At 46.6% G+C, this 21,145-nt stretch overlaps 1 protein-coding gene across 3 annotated transcripts in view; it reads right to left on the bottom strand.

The window, feature by feature from the left end:
- Positions 1–21,145, bottom strand: part of CHAF1A (chromatin assembly factor 1 subunit A) — a 205,977-nt gene that overhangs the window by 36,822 nt on the left and 148,010 nt on the right. For all 3 annotated transcript variants that reach the window (XM_073544706.1, XM_073544717.1, XM_073544700.1), the window contains exon 11: positions 15,239–15,488. In XM_073544706.1, coding sequence (XP_073400807.1) covers positions 15,239–15,488 — 250 coding nt within the window. The remainder of the gene's footprint in view (positions 1–15,238; positions 15,489–21,145) is intronic.

The following is a 21,145-nucleotide window of genomic DNA, read 5'->3' as shown; positions in this document are numbered from 1 at the left end:
CGCAATTGGGTGCGGCTCAGAAAGTCTGCCCTTTGATTCTCTGTACCGCGGATGTGTAGGGCTGTCAGAGATAATAGGTTTGCCTCCGCTAGATTGAGGATTTTGGCGGATGTGTCCATTAGGGTTCGGGACCTGGTTCCCCCCTGGTGGTTTATATAGGCCACTGTGACCCGATTGTCCGAAAGGATACAGACATGGTGGTTCTGGAGTAGGGGTAGGAAGTGTGTTAGGGCATAGCCTACTGCTAGAAGCTCCTTTTGATTTGAGGAGGCTCTTAATTCTTGATTTCCCCATTCGCTCTGAGTCACCTCGTTGTTCATGTGCGCTCCCCATCCTGTGGGACTGGCATCTGTTGTCACTACGTGTGTTATCTTTGGTGCCCAGGGGATCCCTTTGGACAGGTTCTCCTGGTTTCCCCACCAAGCTAGGGAATGAATAGTGCTTGAATTTAGGGTAATGCGACCCTCTAGGTGTCCCCCTACTACTGCCTGGTTGGCCAATACGTCCCACTGGAGATTTCTCGTGTGTAACTGAGCCCATTGAACTGCTGGTAGGCAGGCAGATAGTGAACCCAACAGTGACATGGCCTTCCTTAGTGTCATGGAGGGATTTTGGATTGCTCTTGCTGTAATTTGAGCGATCTTTTTGTGGTTTGGGAGGCGACACTCCTGAATGCTTGAGTCTAGTGTTAGGCCCAAGAATTCTTGTACCCTGCTGGGCTCCAATCTTGATTTTTTTAGATTTAGAAGCCAGCCCAGGTCTTGTAGAGTGTACATCACCCTGTCTCTCTGTTCCCTGCATTTTTGAGCCGAGCTGCCCGCTATTAGGAAATCGTCTAGATACGGGATTATTATTATATCTTGTTCCCTTATATGAGCCATATATCGATATTCCGAACGGCAGGGCTCTGTACTGAAATTCTTTGACCTTGCCTTTTATTGAGACGGCTAACCTCAGATACTTCCTGGAGTCTTTGTGGATAGGGACGTGATAATAAGCGTCGCTGAGGTCCAACACAGTCATGTAGCAGTTTGGGAACAGGACTTTGGTGGTAGATTTGATCGACTCCATTTTGAAGCTCTGGTTCTTGACGTATTTGTTTAGCTTTCTCAGATTTATAATTGTACGAAAGATGCAGTCTGGTTTGGTCACTAGAAAAAGAGGGGAGTAGAACCCTCTGCCCATATCCTGCAGGGGGACCTCCTGGAAGACTACTTTTTTTACTAGGCCTAGAACCTCGCTTTCTAGCGCTTCCTGTTCTCGCATGCTGGATCTCAGCGGCGTTGTTACATATTTTTGAGGCGGGAGAGAGAAAAAGTTTATCCTTAGGCCCTCCTGGATTAGGTTTATTATCCAGGGGTTTGTTGAAATTCTCCTCCAGGCTGGAAGGAAAAAGGATAACCTTCCTCCCACCCTTGGCGTACTGTCACTTGGAGGGCTTTTTGTCCCGGGGAGAGTTATTAAAGAAGAAGCCTCTCTCTCTTCTTTTATCATCCCACTTTTGTTCCCTTGGTGGTCTTCTCTGAAAAAACCTCCTATTCCGAAAGGGTCTTTTAAATGCCGCTGGCCCTAAATTTGGGAATCCTTTTTTCTTGTCCCCTGCTTTCTGGAGGATGTCATCTAACGTTTCCCCAAAAAGGAATTTTCCTTCACAGGGGATGGAGCATAATTTCATTTTGGTCTGAAGGTCCCCTGGCCAACTTTTAAGCCATAGTGTCCTTCGGGCCGCGTTTGAAAGTGCTGCTGTTTTGGACGACAGTCTGACTGAATCGACCGATGAGTCTGCTAGGAATGCAGCCGCTCCCCTTATTACTGGGATAGAATCTAGAATTTTATCTCTAGGTGTCCCTTCCCTCAGCTGTTTCTCAAGTTGGTCCACCCATACCATTAGGGCTCTTGAGGTACATGTCGCCGCTATCGCTGGCCTGAGGTTACCGCCTGCAGACTCCCAAGCCCCCTTTAGAAAGGTATCTGCCTTCTTATCTAGGGGGTCCCTGAGGGTGCCCATGTCCTCAAAGGGAAGGGCGAATTTCTTTGAGGCTTTAGCGACTGCCACATCGAGTTTCGGGGCTCTGTCCCAAGACGTGGATGCCTCCTCCTCAAAGGGATATTTCCTTTTAAGGGAAGGGACTGTAGTATTTTTCCTGTCTGGCTTGTCCCATTCCCTTTTGATTAGACCCTTGACGATTTCGTTTAGCGGAAATACTCTCCGTTTTTTTCTGACTTAGCCCCCCGAACATTATGTCCTGGACTGTCTTATTCGGCCTCGGGTCCAATACCCCCATGGTAGACCTTACAGCTTTCACCAGTTTGTCTACCTCTTCTAGGGGAAAACAATGGCGTCCTCCTGTTTCCTCGTCTGAGGATGAGGAGCCGGATTATGAGGATTTAGTCGAGATTTCTCCCGATGTGGAAGAGTCTGACTGGGAGGTTTCTACCGTGTCTTTTTTCCTCGTTTTATCCTTATGTTTAAGGGATTTGAGGGCACTCTAGACCTCTGATTTAATTGCGGCCCTTAGGTCAGATGCGAAATCCGGAGTCTCCTGACAAACAATCTCTTTTGTACAGGACTCGCATAGTTTTTTCTCCCATGATACCGGTAGGGGTTTAGCGCAAGTGGGACATACCCTGTTCTTTTTAGCCTTCTTCTTTCCCTAATAAGGGAGAGGGATTGCATTACAATGCTGACATTCACGAAGATCACTACGCCGCGTGGAGTGACTGCTGGAACGGTACTCTGTGTTTCGTTCCTTTTGTCGGTGGTGGTGTTGGTGGTGCTGCTGTTTCAGCTGCTGCCTCTGCTCCTGTTGCTGGTCGCTATCCTCCATTGTTAGGATCGCTTCCAGCCAGGAGTTTCTGCACCTCACCTTTTTTAAACTTGGCGCCGCGTGATGTCACCGCTCCCCCTGCACGCGCTGGTCGGGAAGCGCGCTCCTGCGCATGCGCCCGGTTCCGGGACCCGGAAGTCGTTGGTCTACTTCCGGGGCAGCGGCCATCTTGGTACTCTCCGTACCATGGCGCTGCCCACGCTCCACCAGGTCGCGCTGAGCCCCGACCTCCTTTCCGGAGCGGCGACTCCGGCGTCTCTCCCCCCCGCATCGGCCCCGGCGGTGGCGGCTTCGGGCACCGCACCTGCCGCGACAGGGGCCTCCCCGCTGCCGATACCCGGACAGGCCGGCCCCGGACTCCTCACAGGTACGCCGTACTGTGGGTCCCCCCGTCAGGGACAGGAACCCAACTGAAGGCGGAGGAGAGGTACCGCCCTTTTTCTGTAGGTTCCTGTCCCTGAAGGGCGGATCCCCTCTCTCCGTGGTGCTGTCATGGGTGAGAGAAAAAAATATTTTTTTTTATTTTATTATTTTTCCCTAACTAAGGAGGTGATAACGGGGGGGTTTGATTTACTATTTATGGCGGTTTTTATGTTTGGCAGCTGTCACACGCTAAGAGACGCTTTTTATTGTAAAAATAGTTTTTGCTTCACCACATATTGAGAGCTATAATTTTTCCATATTTTGACCCACCGAGTCATGTGAGGTCTTATTTTTTGCTGGATGACTTGACGTTTTTATTGGTACCATTTTCGGGCACGTGACATTTTTTGATCGCTTTTTATTCCAATTTTTGGGATGCAGAATGAACAAAAACCAGCGTTTCATGAATTTCTTTTGGGGGGGTGCGTTTACACCGTTCCGCGTGCGGTAAAATTGATAAAGCGGTTTTATTCTTCGGGTCAGTACGGTTACAGCGATACCTCATTTAGGTCGCTTTTTATGTTTTGTCGGTTTTATGCAATGAAAACTATTTTATATAAAAAATAATTTTTGCATTGCTTTATTTGCGAGCTATAACTTATTTTTTTGCAGATGACACTGTATGGCGGCTCGTTTTTTGCGGGACAAGCTGAAGTTTTCAGCGGTACCATGGATATTTATATGCGTCTTTTTGATTTAGAGTTATTGCACTTTTTGTTCGGTGGTATGATAAAAAATAAAAATAAAAACGAAGCAAAAAATGATTTAAGGGGTTTGTTAAAGGGGTCAACTAATGGGACAGTTTTATAGGGCGGGTCGTTACGGGCGCAGCGATACCAAATGTGTACTTTGTTTCTTATTTTCAAAAAATGAATTTATTGGGGAATATTTTTTTTTTTTTTTTTACCAATTTATAATACCGATTTTTTAAAAATTATTTTTACACTTTTTTTAACTTTATATTACTTTATTAGGTGGGACATCACTGTCCTGTGACAGATCACTGATCTGTCACATCACAGATCACTGACAGATCAGCGATCTGTCACAGGCACTGCTGCAGACTTCCTCATGCCTGCGCTTTGCAGGCAGTGAGGAAGTCAGCTCCCTACAGGCCCCGAAGGTCCCCGTCGCCATCTTGGATCCGGGGGCCTGTAGGGAAAGAGCCCCCCGCAGCAGCGCTGCACATTGCGCTGCCGTGAGGGGCTCAGGGAAGCATGGAGGGAGCCCCCTCCCTGCCGATGCTTCCCTTTAACCCCCGGTACACCGCGATCGTGTTTGATCGCGGTGTACAAGGGGTTAACGTGTCTGGGGCAGTCCGTGACCGCCCCTGACACATTGTGCCGGGTGTCAGCTGTGATAATCAGCTGACACCCGGCCACAATCAGCGGTGCTCACCACATGGGCGCCGCTGATCGCTATGACGTACTATCCCGTCCCTGGGAATTAAGTCCCAGGGCACATGGACGGGATAGTATGTCTGATGGCAGAAAGGGGTTAAGTTACATATCACATATTTCAACAATAAAGTAAAGCAGAATATTTAACTGGACAATACTGTGATTTTTTCTACTGCATAAATAATCATCTGCATGTAGTAATCGGAAAGTCTTTGGATCTTATCATACTTGGGTCAAACACACAGTGACAACAAAGACATGTTTTTCACAACAAAGACATGTTTTCCCCGACTTCCAAGAGCCATAATATATATTTATACTATTCGTCATTAAACAATTGCTTTTTTCTTTGTAGGATACATTGTATTTTTTAGTTGTGCTATTTAATTTACTGAATGTTTTAGAAATTAGGAAAATCTTTGTAAAGTGTTAATGGGAGGGGATGGTGGGTGTAATCCAACTTTGTTTTTATAATACTAAGCGATGAAAGTACCTGCTAATTTTGTTCCCATGTGTAATACTATATTGGCAATACAAAATTTCTATTCTATTTATATTTAAAAAAATAAGAAACTTAAATACATTGGGTTTTGACACTACATTCTACAGCCATAACTTTTTTTTCAGATGCTGCTGTGAATAGTGACTGCATCATATAAATGGTTAACGGAGTGTGGGGGTTACCTCTTTATCCCCATTGGCACCCTGAGATCATGATTGTGTGGTCCTGATGTTTGCCATGGCAAATAGCGGCCTTACAGTCTGCTAGCTACAGAGGTTTGTTGAGAAATTAGTGACAATTAGGTGGTAAAAATAAACTTTTTTATTCCTGTCATGCCACTTTGTATTAATTCCTGAAAAGCACCTAAATGGTTAATAAACTACCCAACAGCAGTTTTCAATATGTACGGGGGTGCGGTTTTCAAAATGGTATCGCTTTTGGGACTTTTCCAATATATGGGTCCCCCAAAGTCACTTCAAACCTGGATAGGTCCATAAAAATATAGCTTTGTAAATTTCCTTGGAAAAAAAAAAAAAAATTACTGCTACATTATTAAACCTCCTAAAATGCTAACGAAAGAAAATAACATTTTACAAATGGTGCTGATGTAAAACAGACATGAGAGAATTGCTATTTATTGTTTTGCTATGGTACAACGATCTGGATTAAAGAAGTATAATGGGTCATGAAAAAAACTCTCTCTAAATCAATGGGAAATGTTGAAGTGTCTCTAAATCAATGGGATATGTTTAAGTGTTCCATAGTTTTTACCACAAAGTAACACTGGTGAGAACTAAAAAATTTGGCCTGATCACTAAGAGATTAAATACATGTGCAGTACCCACATAACAGTTTATGTATGAAAAAGAACACTACTACCAGGACGGAGACCTGACCGTGATCAAAGTCACTCCACTGGCCACATAACAGTGACCGACTCCAGCCCCCAAAAATAGGATTCTATTAGAAACACAGACAGCACTCAGAGAAGAGAACTATATGCGTGTAGGCATTTCACTCCCAACTGGATAGATGTAATCTCTTCAGCCAGGAAAAGACCTGTGGTGGTTCTGGTGTCAAATATTCCCCAAAATTTCAGGTGCTAGAACAGAGTTTGAAAGATTTTCTATTCTGTGCGTCCGCCCCACTGAAAGGCTAACTGCCGGGAGGAAATTAACTTTCTTCCTTATAGAAGGCTCCGGTTTTTCAGTCAGAGGCATGGTTGGAGCCGATTCAGTCACCGCTCGGTAAACAGTGTGTGGTGGCTGAAACCATGCCCCCACACCAGTTCAGATGTGCATGAATGCTGAACCAGCTGACAGTCAGTGCCAGCTGCCAGGGCGTAGTTACAGCCACCAAGCGGTGACTGAAACAGCGCCAGCCGTGCTTCTGACTCAATGACCGAGGCTACCGAGAAGAATAAAACAAGTTTCCTCCAGTCAGCTGGGCTATCAGTTAACCCCATAGCTGTAGGGTAATGGCTTTTTTATACATGACAGGTTCCCTTTAAGGCTGGAATGATTTCAGAGATCATCCAGCAAAGAGATTATGATAAAATTGTGTCAGAGAAAAAGTGCTGTCATAGGAAGCAAGGCTGTGGAGTCGTGGAGTCTGAGTTCATTTTAGTGGAGTCGGAGTTAGTATAAAATGTACTGACTTAGGCCGGTTTCACATTAGCGCTTTTTAAGTGCACGCACGGCCGGGGGTAGCTCCGCCCCCGAGCCGGCTCTCTGCCCGGCGTGCCCGCCCCTTGCTTGTAGCGCCGCCTACTAGCGGACAGCGGCGCCTGCGATCGGCGCACCCTATCTTTAGCATAGGGTGCGCAGATCGTGCGCAGGCCGTGCGCTAGTTGCGCTTTGACCTGCGCTGCGCACTTTTGACGGTGCGCCGTGCGCGCCAAAATCAAACTTTTCGGATTTTGGCGCGCACGGCGCACCGTCAAAAGTGCGCAGCGCAGGTCAAAGCGCAACTAGCGCACGGCCTGCGCACCCTATGCTAAAGATAGGGTGCGCCGATCGCAGGCGCCGCTGTCCGCTAGTAGGCGGCGCTACAAGCAAGGGGCGGGCACGCCGGGCAGAGAGCCGGCTCGGGGGCGGAGCTACCCCCGGCCGTGCGTGCGCTTAAAAAGCGCTAATGTGAAACCGGCCTTAGACTTCTAAAACATATAATAAATTGGGTTCAAAAATTGAGTGCAGGATGTGATGTAAAAGTTTTCAGGATAATTTGGGAAAGTTATAAAATGTCCTATAAATGTGTTTTATTTGTAATCAAAGAATTTAGACTTTTAGTTGAGATGAATCTGTGCTGCACTTTATGTACATGATCAGTAGTGAGGCAGTGCTGTGGAGTTGGAGTCGTGAAGTCTGAAGTCAGTGAAATTATGGAGTTGGAGATTTGGCTTACCGAATCCATAGCCCTGATATGAAGGCCCTAGCTAATAAGATAATGATCAGTAAATGCTGTGAAATGACAGTGAAACATACCATTACATTGCAAAGTTGCAGTTCCTGTGTGAAAAGCAGTGACGCATGCAGAAATAGGTTTTGCAGTGCTGGCATTTGTATTACAAATAGATGACAGTTGTTACTACTAGAAAGGTTCAATACAAATGGAAGGAGAGAAGTAGGAAAGTGGAGCTCCTCCCTACCCCCTTTCTCATGTGTATAGAATCATAAGTATTTGCAATTGCCATATATCAGTAATGTAAAAAGCTGTCTTTGCTAAATGCAGATTTTATCTGTGAATTGAAAGTTTTGCTTATGAATGATCAGTTCTTGCGAAGAAAGAAGCAGATTTCGCTGACAAGAAAAAGATATATTACCAAGTTGCTTATTTTCATGTGTACTATTGATTTATAAAATAAAATAAAAATGACAATTACAAGTACCAAACGCAGGGCTGATAAGAAGGGCAAGGCTTGAAAATACTGTCTTCTAGTGTCTGGGGAGAACCTTCTTCATAGTTCTTGAAACATCACAGAAAAAAGGCAGCAGTATTCACAATAGTAGATGACAATACTAATACACTACACAGGAGGTAGCAGCCACCAAGATAAAGGTGGAGACAGCAGAGGCGCAAAATACTGATGAAATAATCCCTCTAACACCCATCATTAATGGAGGTGGTGGTTGCCTAGTATAAATGCAGTTCACCGTGTCTGGCAATGATGCACAAACTATTAGATCAGGCACAGCAACATGTTAGGGCAAGTTAGGATAGGATATGGGTTGAACTAGATGGACTTAAAGTCTCCCTTCAACCTTAATAACTATGTTACGGTGCAAGTGCATCCCAACAGGAACAGGCAGCCTAAATTTTCCCAGCCAACACTAAATAGCCTGGCTGCACTGTGATCAAAAATGAAAAATGCGTAACAAAAAACAGATGAAAAAGATGCAAAATATGCAAGACATATTTGGTCAATATTTTGGCTTTTACAAACGACAGAAGGATGTGAAATGAAAAGGTGCCAATAGTCTTGAGGGTTTCCATTCTGCTCCAAAAGTTGTCCTTAAAGGGATTGTCCAATCTTAAAATACAAGTCTGCAGTCACTGACTTCAGACTTGTGAATTCTCACATTGTGCGCACTGTGTGCTGTGAAGATTCTCTGGTACCGGTAATCGGCGGCACCCATGTAACCACAAGCATGCGATAACAGGATTTTTGGGTTGCTTACCGTAAAAACTGTTTCTCGGAGCCTTCATTGGGGGACACAGAGACCATGGGGTGTATGCTGCTGCCACTAGGAGGCTGACACTATGCACAAAAAAAGGTTATCTCCTCCGCCGCAGTGTACACCCCACCGACCGGCAGGGAATTCCTCAGTTAGTGAGAAAGGAGTAGGAGAAATGACAATAGATTGAAAACAGAACAAACAACTCAACTGTAACCAATCAACCAAAGTAAGAACGGGAGCTGTAGAACATGGGAGGGTTCTGTGTCCCCCAATGAAGGCTCCGAGAAACAGATTTTACGGTAAGCAACCCAAAAATCCTGTTTTCTCGTTCGCCTTATTGGGGGACACAGACCATGGGACGTCCCAAAGCAGTCCCTGGGGTGGGAAACAAACTTACATCAGGCCAGCGGACTCACCTCCGCAGCCTGCAGAATCCATCTACCTAGGCTGGCGTCTGCCGAAGCGTAGGTGTGGACTTTGTAAAATTTCACAAATGTGTGAACTGATGACCAGGTTGCAGCTTTACAAAGCTGCGGCGTGGAAGATCTGTGGCGTACCGCCCAGGAGGCACCCACTGCCCGGGTAGAGTGCGCTCTGATCCCCGGAGGAGCCACTCGATGCTTAACTCGGTAGGCCTCCAAAATTGCCGATCTGATCCAGCGAGCAATAGTGGCCTTTGAAGCTGGGTGACCTTTCCGCCCCCCATCTGGAATGATGAAAGGAGACTGTCTTTCGCAAGGAAGTCGTCCTAGAAAGACTCTCATCGCCCTGACCAGATCCAGCTTGTTCAAGGACCGCTCCCGAGGATGAGTTGGACTCGGACAGAAGGACGGCAGAACAATATCCTCATTGAGGTGAAAAGAGGACACCACCTTCGGAAAGAAAGAGGGCAGAGGCCGCAGAACTACCTTATCCTGGTGAAGTACCAAAAAAGGAGAGCGGCAAGAAAGCCACCAATTCCGACACGCGCCGGATGGAAGTGATGGCCACCAGAAAAGCTACCTTCCAAGAAAGGAGAGAAAGGGAAACATCCCTGAGAGGTTCAAAAGGAGGACCTTGCAGAACCTCAAGAACCAGATTAAGATCCCATGGATCCACGGGCGCTCGGTACGGAGGAGCCGTGTGAGCCACGCCCTGAAGAAAGGTTTTGACCTGAGGGCGGGAGGCCAACGTCTTCGGAAATAAAATGGACAGTGCCGAAACTTGACCCTTCAAAGAACTGAGGGCAAGCCCCGCATCCAGCCCTGCCTGAAGAAACACCAGAACAGAAGGGAGCAAAAAACACATGGGCGCGATGTCATTGGCCTCACACCAAGTGAACCAAGTGAAATAGGCCTTCCAAGTAAGGTAATAAATTTTGGAAGATGATGGCTTTCTGGCTCGGATCATGGTATGAATTACTTGATCGGAGAATCCTGCCCGTTTCAAAACCTCGGTCTCAACAGCCATGCTGTAAAATTGAGCGGCCGAGAATTGGGGTGGCAAATCGGGCCTTGAGACAGCAGATCTGCCCTGTCTGGAAGCTTCCCGGGGCGTCCGCGAGAAGGTTGACAATGTCCGCGAACCAAGACCTTCTGGGCCAATTCGGGGCGATGAGAATGACTGGAATTCCTTCTGCTTTGATCTTCAACAGCTTGGGAAGAAGAGGCAGGGGAGGGAACAGGTAGGGGAGTTCGAACTGCGACCAAGGAACGGCCAGAGCGTCGGCGCCCACTGCCAGAGGGTCTCGAGACCTGGAAACAAACTGTGGGACTTTCCTGTTGAAGCGAGACACCAGCAGGTCTACATCCGGGGTTCCCCATCGACGGCAGAGAAGATGAAACACTTCCGGATGTAGGGACCACTCTCCCGCCACGAGACCCTCGCGGCTGAGAAAATCGGCGGCCCAGTTGTCTACGCCTGGAATGTGTACCGCGGAAATTGTCGGAACGGAAATCTCTGCCCAATGAAGAATCTTGGACACTTCTGCCAGGGCTGAGACACTCAGTTTCCCTCCTTGGCGGTTGACATATGCCACCGCTGTGGCATTGTCTGTCTGAATCCGGACAGGCTGGCCCGAGGAGCCTATCCCAGTGGACGAGAGCCAGATGGATCGCTCGTATCTCTAGGACGTTGATCAGCAGAGCTGATTCCCGAGTCGACCATCGACCCTGAACAGTGTGATTGCGGAACACTGCACCCCAGCCGAGGAGGCTGGCATCCGTTGTTACAATCTGCCAGTGAATGGGAAGAAAAGACCGACCCAAGGGGATGAGAGGTGACGTCAACCACCAGTTGAGTGACCGCTTGATCCAGCATGAAAGACGAACAGGGCGATCCAGGAACAGAGCCGACCTGTTCCACCTCGACAGAATGGCATGCTGGAGAGGTCTGGCGTGAAATTGGGCAAAGGGAACTGCCTCTATCGCCGCCACCATCTTTCCCATGACCCTCATGGTTGTTCGGAGGGACGGAAATCGTGTGATCTGCAGCGATCGTACATCCTGCTGCAGGGAAAGAATCTTCTCTTGTGGGAGAAAGACCCTTGACCGACGAGTGTCGAACAGTAGGCCCAGAAACACAAGACGTTGAGTAGGAACCAGACAGGACTTTTTCCTGTTGATGATCCACCCGAAATTGGAAAGGGTGTCTAGGACGATCGTCAAACTTAGGCGAGCCTGTTGAAAAGAAGGAGCTTTGATCAGAATATCGTCGAGGTACGGAAAAAGAACGAGACCTCTGATCCTCAACAAGGCCATCAACGCAGCCATGATCTTCGTGAAGACTCTGGGAGTGGTTGCGAGACCGAAGGGCAGCGCGACAAACTGGTAATGTTCCTGGCGAATAGCAACTTCTGATGTCCAGAGAATATGGGAACATGTAGATAGGCATCCTGGATGTCTATTGAACAAATGAATTCCTGCTCCTCCATGGAAGCGATTACCGAACGAACCGACTCCATCCGAAAGTGGCGAAGGCGGACTCTCTTGTTGAGTAGCTTGAGATCCAAGTTGGGTCGGACAGCCCCGTCTTTTTTCAGCACCACAAATAGGTTCGAATAAAACCCTGTGAAGCGCTCCGATTCGGGAACGGGCACAATCACCCCGGAACGGAGGAGAGAGGCGATGGCCGTAAAGAACCCCGGGATCAAGGCTGAATCTTTTGGAGGACGGGATTCGAAGAAACGATCCCGTGGAAGAGAGACGAACTCTATCTTGCATCCTGACGATACAACCTCCCTGACCCAAGCGTCCTCTACTGAGGCCAGCCATACTTCCCTGAAGAAAAGGAGTCTACATCCCAATTGGAAGGGACCCTCGGGAGTCCGACGATAGTCATGCTGATGTAGACCGTCCAGATCTGGATGGTCTGCCCTAAGAAGAGTGGGATCGCCAGGAGGGAGTGGGTCTGAAGGAAACTTTCTATCTTGGCGTGCCTGCGGTCTTTGTTGGTTGGAGGGGTTCTCCGCCGTATTGAAACGGCGGAAAGCCCAAATGGGTCATAACTGACGCCTTAGTGGAGGTCTGCGAGGCTTGGACTGAGGGAGGAGGGAATTCGTGCCCTCTGGTGGCGTCCTTAATAATCCGGTCCAATTGGGATCCAAAGAGGCGCACTCCCTGAAAAGGCAGATTAGTAAGAGACTTTTTAGAAGACAAGTCCGCCTGCCAGGCCTTGAGCCAAAAATTGTACGTCTGACTGCCACTACGTTGTTTGACGCCTGAACTGCGCAGGATGCGGCATCCAAAGAAGCAGAAAGCTGATAATCCCCCGCGTGGGAAATCTGATTTGCGAGATCGGCCTATCGCTCTGGTTGTGCTTTATCTAGGATGCCCTGACGAAGATCCTCTGCCCAAGTAACTATGGCCTTTGCTGCCCAAGATGAAGCAAAGATTGAACATACAGCCGCTGAAGCCACTTCGAAGGCAGACTTTGCTAGGGATTCTATAATCCTATCATTAGAATCCTTTAGAGACGCCACACCTGAAAGCGGGAGAACCGTGTTATTAGAAAGTCTGGACATGGGCAGGTCCACCAAGGGAGAAGCAGACCAGTTGTCCGTGAGCTCTTTAGCAAACGGGTACAGTACGCCGAGACGCTTTCCTCTTTGAAAGTGTCTGGTCGGATATTCTCTTTCCCTGGTAAAAAAATCTTTCCAAACTCGGAATGGAAAGGAAATACCCTGGAGGGTGTTTCCGCCCATCTGAACGAAACCTCCTGATCTGAGGATTTCGCAGGGGAGTCAGCAATGTCGAAGGTATGATGAATCGCTGCAATGAGGTTCTGCACCGTAACCTTCATGTTCGCATCCTGGTCCGAATCCAGCTCTAAAATCCCCTCAGATGACCTGTCCGAAAACGCTTCACCTGACTCGGGAGAGGAGGCCCGGGAGGGAGGCTGCCGAGAAGGACTATGCGGTGAGATGGGACGAGGAGAGGATTCCGGCTGGAGATCCTGCCTGGGTCTTTTGCGACTAACACTGGCTGACTCAGATGGAATCTCTTGAGACCTGCTGTACCCTGCAGAAGTGTCCAGGGGCAACTTATCCAGAACGGCTACTAGGGACTGAGACACCCTGGTGAGGTCTGCCACTGATTGTGATAGAGACGAAGCCCAGCCAGGCATGGGGGGGGGGTTCACTCTCACCTGGGGCCATAGATGGCTCCTGGGTGGCGTAAGGCTGAAATGGATTGCTACAGTCTAGGCAGAGGGGAGTGGACTGACCTGAGTGAAGTTTGCGATTGCAAGAAGAACATACAAACAACTTGACTAGAGTACAGGAGGGAGCTGTAGGGCGGGTACGATTAGAGTTAGACATAGTGAAAACTGAGGTAGTGCCGGGAGGTTGGGGGACAGAAGGCAGAGAAGGGTGTCAGTCTGCAGATGCAGAGCTACTCACAGTTCGGTGTCCCCAGAGACGATGCTATCCGACTTGTCTGCAGATGCAGGTCAGAGTGAAATCCAGCTGACGGGCCAGGAGAGCGATATCCGGCTGACAGGCCAAGAGAACGGTGTCCGGCTAACAGTCTGAGAACATGGCGACCGCCTGAGAGGAACGGAGAAGACGCGCGCTTCCAGGGGAAGAAGGGCGGAGCTAACCGCCGGGCTGAAAAAGGCACCGCCCGCTGGACAAGAACAGGCTGGGGTGCAAGAGAGAGATGCGGTGGGAGGACCTGGAACGGGCGGGAGAGAAGCCCGCTTAGTAGAAAGGGGCGGGAGGCGTGGCCGCGACACTGAAGTAGGCCCGATTTGAAGCCGGGGCCTAAATTAATAGCGGCAGCCGCCTGTCAGCACGGGGTCGGCGCGGAGGTGCCGCAGCATGAGCGCTGATGCAAAAAAAAAACCTGCCAGGGGAGAAGGGAACGGCTGTAAAAGAGAGCGGAGGCTGCCTATAGGCGCAGGTTGGCCGCAGGTGTCCGCAGCGCTACCGCATCCCTGCTCCAAGGGGAACGCTGCAACCGTGCCCTCTGAGGAGGCAAATGGGGCCCAATACTTACCCGTCCCGGGCCCAAATTCCTGTCGAATAAAGGTACCTTGTTCCTGAAGGGAATCTGCGTCTCGTCCAACCGACAGGCTCTGGTAGGCGAGTGGGTGGGAGACTGATGGCAAGGACCCTTTGAATCGCTGACACGTCTTCGTGTTGGCGTCCGCCTGGAAGGCTGCTGGTCCTGCTACGGAGATCTGCGAGGATACGGGGTGGCAGTACACGCCGTACTCACAGACTCCTTGTGGGAGTACAGATGTGACAATTCACTCTGTATCCCTCCGGAAAAACCTGAAAAGAAACGACGCACATCGAGGTAGATATGGATCTAATCAAAGACCCGTGTCCACCTCCTACTGACACTAAGCTAAACTGAGGAATTCCCTGCCGGTCGGTGGGGTGTACACTGCGGAGGAGGAGCTAACCTTTTTTTGTGCATAGTGTCAGCCTCCTAGTGGCAGCAGCATACACCCCATGGTCTCTGTGTCCCCCAATAAGGCGAACGAGAAATACAAATTCCCGACTAGACAGGCTTTGCTTTGTCAAGGAGAGGTATTGAGCCAAGCCGAAAACAGTCTAGTTGGGATATGGACTATGCATATTATACGCACACTTTCCGTCACATGAAATCCTGGTGCCAAAGAATCCCAGCAGTACTTTGAGTAAAGTTCTGGCATACCTATAAAATCTAATATATTACCTGTACATAAAAAAATGTATGATATTCCTAGAGATCATAGTTATTCCTAGAAGTGTCCAGTCACCATCAACCCCCATGTTTTGGTGCTTTGTGGTGTGTATGAACTTTCCAAATCTTGCTCAAGTGCTGTGTGCCCCTTTCACACCAAAATACATAAATTAGGTTTTTTTCATGGTATGAACCCTGTCAGAACAATGATACCTTTCACTTAGCAAAATGTAGGGAGTTAAACAAAACAGTTCCTTACTTTCTTTATCTTGTAGGCTCTTATTGGAATGAGCTTCTTGCACCACATTGTCCTCACCACCAGCAGGCTCTATTAAACATGCAGCATATTTCTGAAGAAACTTAACCTCTACAGAGCCGTTGTCAAGCCAAACACATCCAATTAGTAATGGTTTCAGAACATTAATTTTCTTCCCTTTCATCTGTAGCTCATCCCATTCCTTTGCTTTCAGTCTTTGTCGTACCTTCTGATTTTCTGGATTTTTGCACTCCTGTAAAAGTCAGAAAGCAGCATAAAACAAAAAAATAAATATTTTTCACATCGTATATAAAGTAAAAAAAAACAAACATTTAATGAGAAATTAATATTTGATTCACATGAATCAGACACTTTGCATCCCCAGCGTAATGAAGGGGCCAGGCTGATCCTTTTTTAAAAGTTCCCAATTTTGGACGCACTGGTATGTCTAATGTCAGGTACCCAAATCTTAATGCAGGCCCAGGAGCTGATCATGCATCATACACTGGAGACACTGGCTGCTCTAATAGAAGCAAGTGAAGCAGAGGTCTGCTGCAATTAACTCCTTAAATGTTGCTGTCAATCTCTGACAGTACACTTACAGTTTACAATCCACATGGAGGGTGAGAGAGCATGGTTTCATACATTCCTTTAGTATATGGAGAGAAAAAAAAAGGGGTGTGTTATTATTGGGACACCGTATTTCTATAGTGTAGTTGGGCTACATTGAGTTTCAGCTCCCGTCAAAGATTTCCTATTGGGTTCAGGTCAGGAAACTTGGCTAGGCCACGCCACAACCTTGAAAAGGTTCTTACAGAGACACTCCTTAGTTGCCCTGGCTGGGTGTTTCATGTAATTTTTATGTTGGAAGACCCATATTCAATGCTCTTAATGGGGAAGGAGATTGTTTGCCAAAATCTGGCGATATATGACCCCATCCATCCTCCCTTTAATACAATGCAGTCGTCCTATCCCTTTTGCAGAAAAGCACCCCCAAACAGGAGCTAGTCATTTGGATAGGACTAAGATTAGTGTTAGGACTAAGACTATAACAAAGGATTGGACTAGCGTTAATAATCAGATGAAGGTTAAAACTGAATAGGATGAGAATAAGGAGTAGGGTTATGAGTAAGATTAGGAATAGGATGAGGGTTTGGACTAGGTTAAGGAAAGGGTTGTGGCCCCCGTACACAGATAACAGTCTACCGATATTGGTGGGATTGACTGGCAGTCTTGTGTGTATGGGTTTGAAAATGCAGATTTTTTCAGCAACCTTAAAGGGGTTGTCTGGGCTTTTCACATAATCTCAGTGCATATCTGGGCTGCAGAATGGTGACAAGTAATTTACCTTCTGTCACCTGTTTGCAGGGTTTTCTAGATATCAGTCTCTTGCTTCTGAGCAGAACATCCAAGGGGGGGGGGGGTTAGTTCTGGCATTGAAATGAGAACTGGTCGTTTCCTCCTACTCTACTAAAAACCTGCCCTCTATAGCAACAACCCCACCCTCCACAGCAACAGGCCCTCCCCGTCCACATGAACAAGCCCTCCTCACACAGTAACAAATCCTCCCCCTCTAGCATCCTCAGTGCAGAGGGCAGAACCACCCAGCTGCTCCTCCCCCAGACACACTGAACAGTGATCTATGGAAAGTGAAACTCTAGTGAGGAGGGAAAATCGTCCTGTTTTAAGTAGAGTAGGAGGAAACGACCAGTTCTCATTTCAATGCCAGAACACACCCCCGCCCTTGGACGTTCTGCTCAGAAGCAAGAGACGGATACCTAGAAAACCCTGCAAACTGGTGACAGAAGGTAAATTACTTATTGGCACCATTCTGCAGCCCAGATATGCACTGACATTATGTGAAAAACCCGGACAACCCCTTTAAGAATTACATTTGATGAACGTTTCTACTTCTTTGTCAGAGGATTATTAAATACATAAAGCCTTGGCGGCAAAAAAGATGCCTATTGGCAAAATGCCAAAACTCCCTAACAAGGGAAACAAATACCTGCTCAAACAAAACATATGTATAAGGAGAAAAAAAGAGCTACTAGGTAAGAAATGTAAAAGAAAGTAATCTTTTATTAAGTAAATAGTCAGAAATTACAACAAGTTAATGCATAAAAATACACATAATGAGACCGCAGCAAGATAAACCAGGTGCGTCATAGAGGGACTCCAGTGCCACTAAATGCATAAATACCATATAAATATAGGGTTAGTGACCAGTGCATATCCTAATAAAAAGTATATATGCAGGAGGGGAGCTCAAAAGTCCTGGGGTCCTCTCCGCTGCCCTTAATTTCTTTGGTGAGTTCTCTGATTTTCGGTCTTCTTTGGTATACGGACTTATGAGACGTTTTTCTGGCATAGATAGTGTATTGTAGTTTTCACTGGCATATGCATTTTACTACATACCCCCTGCTACTAACTTTCTGCTCATGCATCACTTGTTTTATACTCATTTAGACCGGTTCTCTTTTGAGCTCCCTTCCTGCATATATACTTTTTATTAGGATACGCACTGGTCACTAACCCTATATTTATATGGTATTTATGCATTTAGTGGCACTGGAGTCCCTCTATGATGCACCTGGTTTATTTTGCTGCGGTCTCATGTGTATTTTTATGCATTAACTTGTTGTAACTTCTGACTATTTACTTAATAAAAGATTACTTTCTTTTACATTTCTTACCTAGTAGCTCTTTTTTTTCTCCTTATACATATTGTTTGTCAGAGGATTGGTGGCTGATTTAGATGTTGATTATTAGCAAACTAGCGTTCCTAGGAATGCTTGTTCCAGATCACCAGCTTGTCTAAATGTGCTCTTAGTGGGTGCAAAATACTTGACACGTTCCGAGCGCTTGTATTGCAAGCCTATACACACAGACACACAATATTACACAGTGGGGAAAATAAGTACTTGACACTGCCGATTTTGCAAGCTTTCCCACCTACAAATGTAGAAAAACAGAACACAATAGTTGATACAGAAACCTTTGTTTGCAATTACAGAGGTCAGATGTTTCCTGTAGTTCTTGACCAAATATGCACACACATTACAGCAGGGATTTTGGCCCACTCCTCTGTACAGATGATTTCCAATTCTTTCAGGTGTTGGGACTGTCGTTGGGCTACATTGAGTTTCAGCTCCCGTCAAAGATTTTCTATTGGGTTCAGGTCAGGAATCTGGCTAGGCCACTCCAGGACCTTGAAATGATTCTTACAGAGACACTCCTTAGTTGCCCTGGCTGGGTGTTTCAGGTAATTTTTATGTTGGAAGACCCATATTTTTGCATTTTTCTCTCGCCTCCTTCCCAGAGCCATAACTTTTTATTTTTCCATCAATATGGCCATGTGAGGGCTTATTTTTTGAGTGACGAGTTGAACTTTTGAACGACACCATTGGTTTTACCATGTCGTCTCCTTTATATAAAAAAAAAAAACAAAAAAAACAAAAAAAAAAACACGGGAAAAAAAAATCCAAGTGTGGTAAAATTGCAAAAAAAACTGCAATCCCACACTTGTTTTTTGCTTGGCTTTTTTGCTAGGTTCACCAAATGCTAAAACTGACCTGCCATTATGATTGTCCAGGTCATTATGAGTTCAGACACCAAACATGTCTAAGATTCTTTTTTATCTAAGTGGTGGGAAAAAAAAATTCCAAACCTTGTTAAAAAAAAAAAAAAAAGTTACACCATTTTCAGATACCCGTAGTGTCTTTATTTTTCATGATCTCTGGTTGGATGAGGGCTTATTTTTTGCGTGCCTGGCTGACGTTTTAAATACCATTTTGGTGCAGATACAATCTTTCGATCGCTCGTTATTACACTAATGCAATGGCATGGCGACCCAAAAAACGTATTAGCCTACAGGTTAATTTTTTTTTTTATTGATAGAGCGGGCGATTCTGATTGTGGCGATATTGAATATGTGTATGTTTGATTTTAATGTTATTGTTTTATTTTGAATGGGGCGAAAGGGGGGTGGATTTGAACTTATGTTTTGTTTTTTTTTTTAACTTTTGGCACTCTTCAATAGTCTCCATAGGAGACTAGAAGCTGCCATAGCCCGATCAGCTCTGCTACATAGAGGCGATGATAAGACTGCCGAAGACCACATCAAAGGGTGGGAGTTTGACATTGGTGTATTATTACGCCCGATGTCGGAAAGGGGATAAAGTGGGGCCCCATTTGCTCACATATTCCACATCACAAAAACTCTATTTACAGGTGCAGAGTTCAGGCCATTACACGAGCGTGATCGACGCTTGTTCCAGAGTCTCTTTACACCGGCTGAGGAAGAATGATGGGGACAGATAGTCCTTGATAGAGTATACTGCGGCGCCCCCTCCCCCTTCAGAGTATACTGTGGCACCCCCCTTCAGAGTATACTGCAGCCCTCCTCCCCTTTCAGAGTACACTGCAGCTCCCCCCCCACTTCAGAGTATACTTCAGCCACCCACACACAGTATAGTGCAGCTCCCTCCAACTCAGTCTAGTGCAGCTCCCCCCACACACACAATGCAGGTCCCCAACACACAATACAGTGAAGCTCCCCCCAACACACGGTAAAGCGAAGCTCCCTCCACGCGGTACAGTGAAGATCCCCCACACACACACATTACAGTGCTGCTCCCCCGACACACAGTATAATGCACCCCCCGCATTCTCACACACAATAATGCACACACACACACACAATACTCGTCCCTCCTCCTTGTTCCCCGCGCTGCTTTGGTGTCATCAGCTCCACTGCTTGCACAGTGTTGCGCACAATGAAGTGACGTCACCGTGTGCCTGCTGAGTAACAAGCAGAGGGTGAGTGATGTGAGAGGGAGCGTCAACTGACGCTCTCTCCTCCATCACTGCTTTTAACTGTATCGGTGTCTATGATGCCGATAAGTTGAATCAGCAATGGGGTGGGAGGACTGGAGTAAGGTAATCTTCTCTGATGAGTCTAATTTTCAGCTTTGCCCAACACCTGGTCGTCTAGTGGTCAGACGGAGACCTGGAGAGGCGTACAAGCCACAGTGTCTTGCACCCACTGTGAAATTTGGTGGAGGATCGCTGATGATCTGGGGATGCTTCAGCAAGGCTGGAATTGGGCAGGTTAATCTTTGCGAATGACGTATGATTCCTTCTGCTCAGGCAATGTTCCCGAACTCTGAGGACTGGTTTTTCCAGCAGGACAAAGCGCCATGCCACACAGCTAGGTTAATGTGTGGATGAAGGACCACCACATCAAATCCCTGTCATGGCCAACCCAATCTCCCAATCAAGAGGAACATGGATAGTCACAAGCCATCAAACAAAGAAGAACTGCTTAAATTTTTGTCCCAGGAGTTGTGCAAGGTCACCCAAAGGCAGTGGGAAAAACTGGTGGAAAGCATGCCAAGACACGAAAGCTATGATTAAAAATCATGGTTATTCCACAAAATATTGATTTTTGAACTCTTCCTGAGTTAAAACAGTAGTATTGTTGTTTCTAAATGATTATGAACTTGTTTTCTTAGCATTATTTGAGGTCTGCAAGCACTGCATTTTTTTGTTACTTTGACCATTTCTCATTTTCTGAATATAAATACAAAATTTAGTGCTTGGAAATTCGGAGACATGTTGTTAGTAGTTTATAAAATAAAAGAGCAATTTAGATTTTACTCAAAAACATCCCTATAAAGAGAAAAGACAAACCGAAAATTTTGCAGTGGTCTAATTTTTGCCAGAGCTGTACTTATATTAAAAATATACACACACACAGCCAAAAGTAATACACTTACTGAAAGACATTCAAGGATGGCATTTCACCCAGAAATAACTCACTTTGTTATACATGTTAATTTCCTGTGTATGTATTGAACACCACAAAAGAGGAAAAAGCAAATTAAATTGGGCATAATTCAATACATT

This window comes from Dendrobates tinctorius, unplaced genomic scaffold (genome assembly GCF_039654945.1).
Source record: "Dendrobates tinctorius isolate UK_male_01 unplaced genomic scaffold, ASM3965494v1 ptg000011l, whole genome shotgun sequence".
Taxonomy (NCBI): Eukaryota; Metazoa; Chordata; class Amphibia; order Anura; family Dendrobatidae; genus Dendrobates; species Dendrobates tinctorius.
Note: the sequence above shows the minus strand (reverse complement) of the source record. Positions and strands in the feature narration are given on the sequence as shown.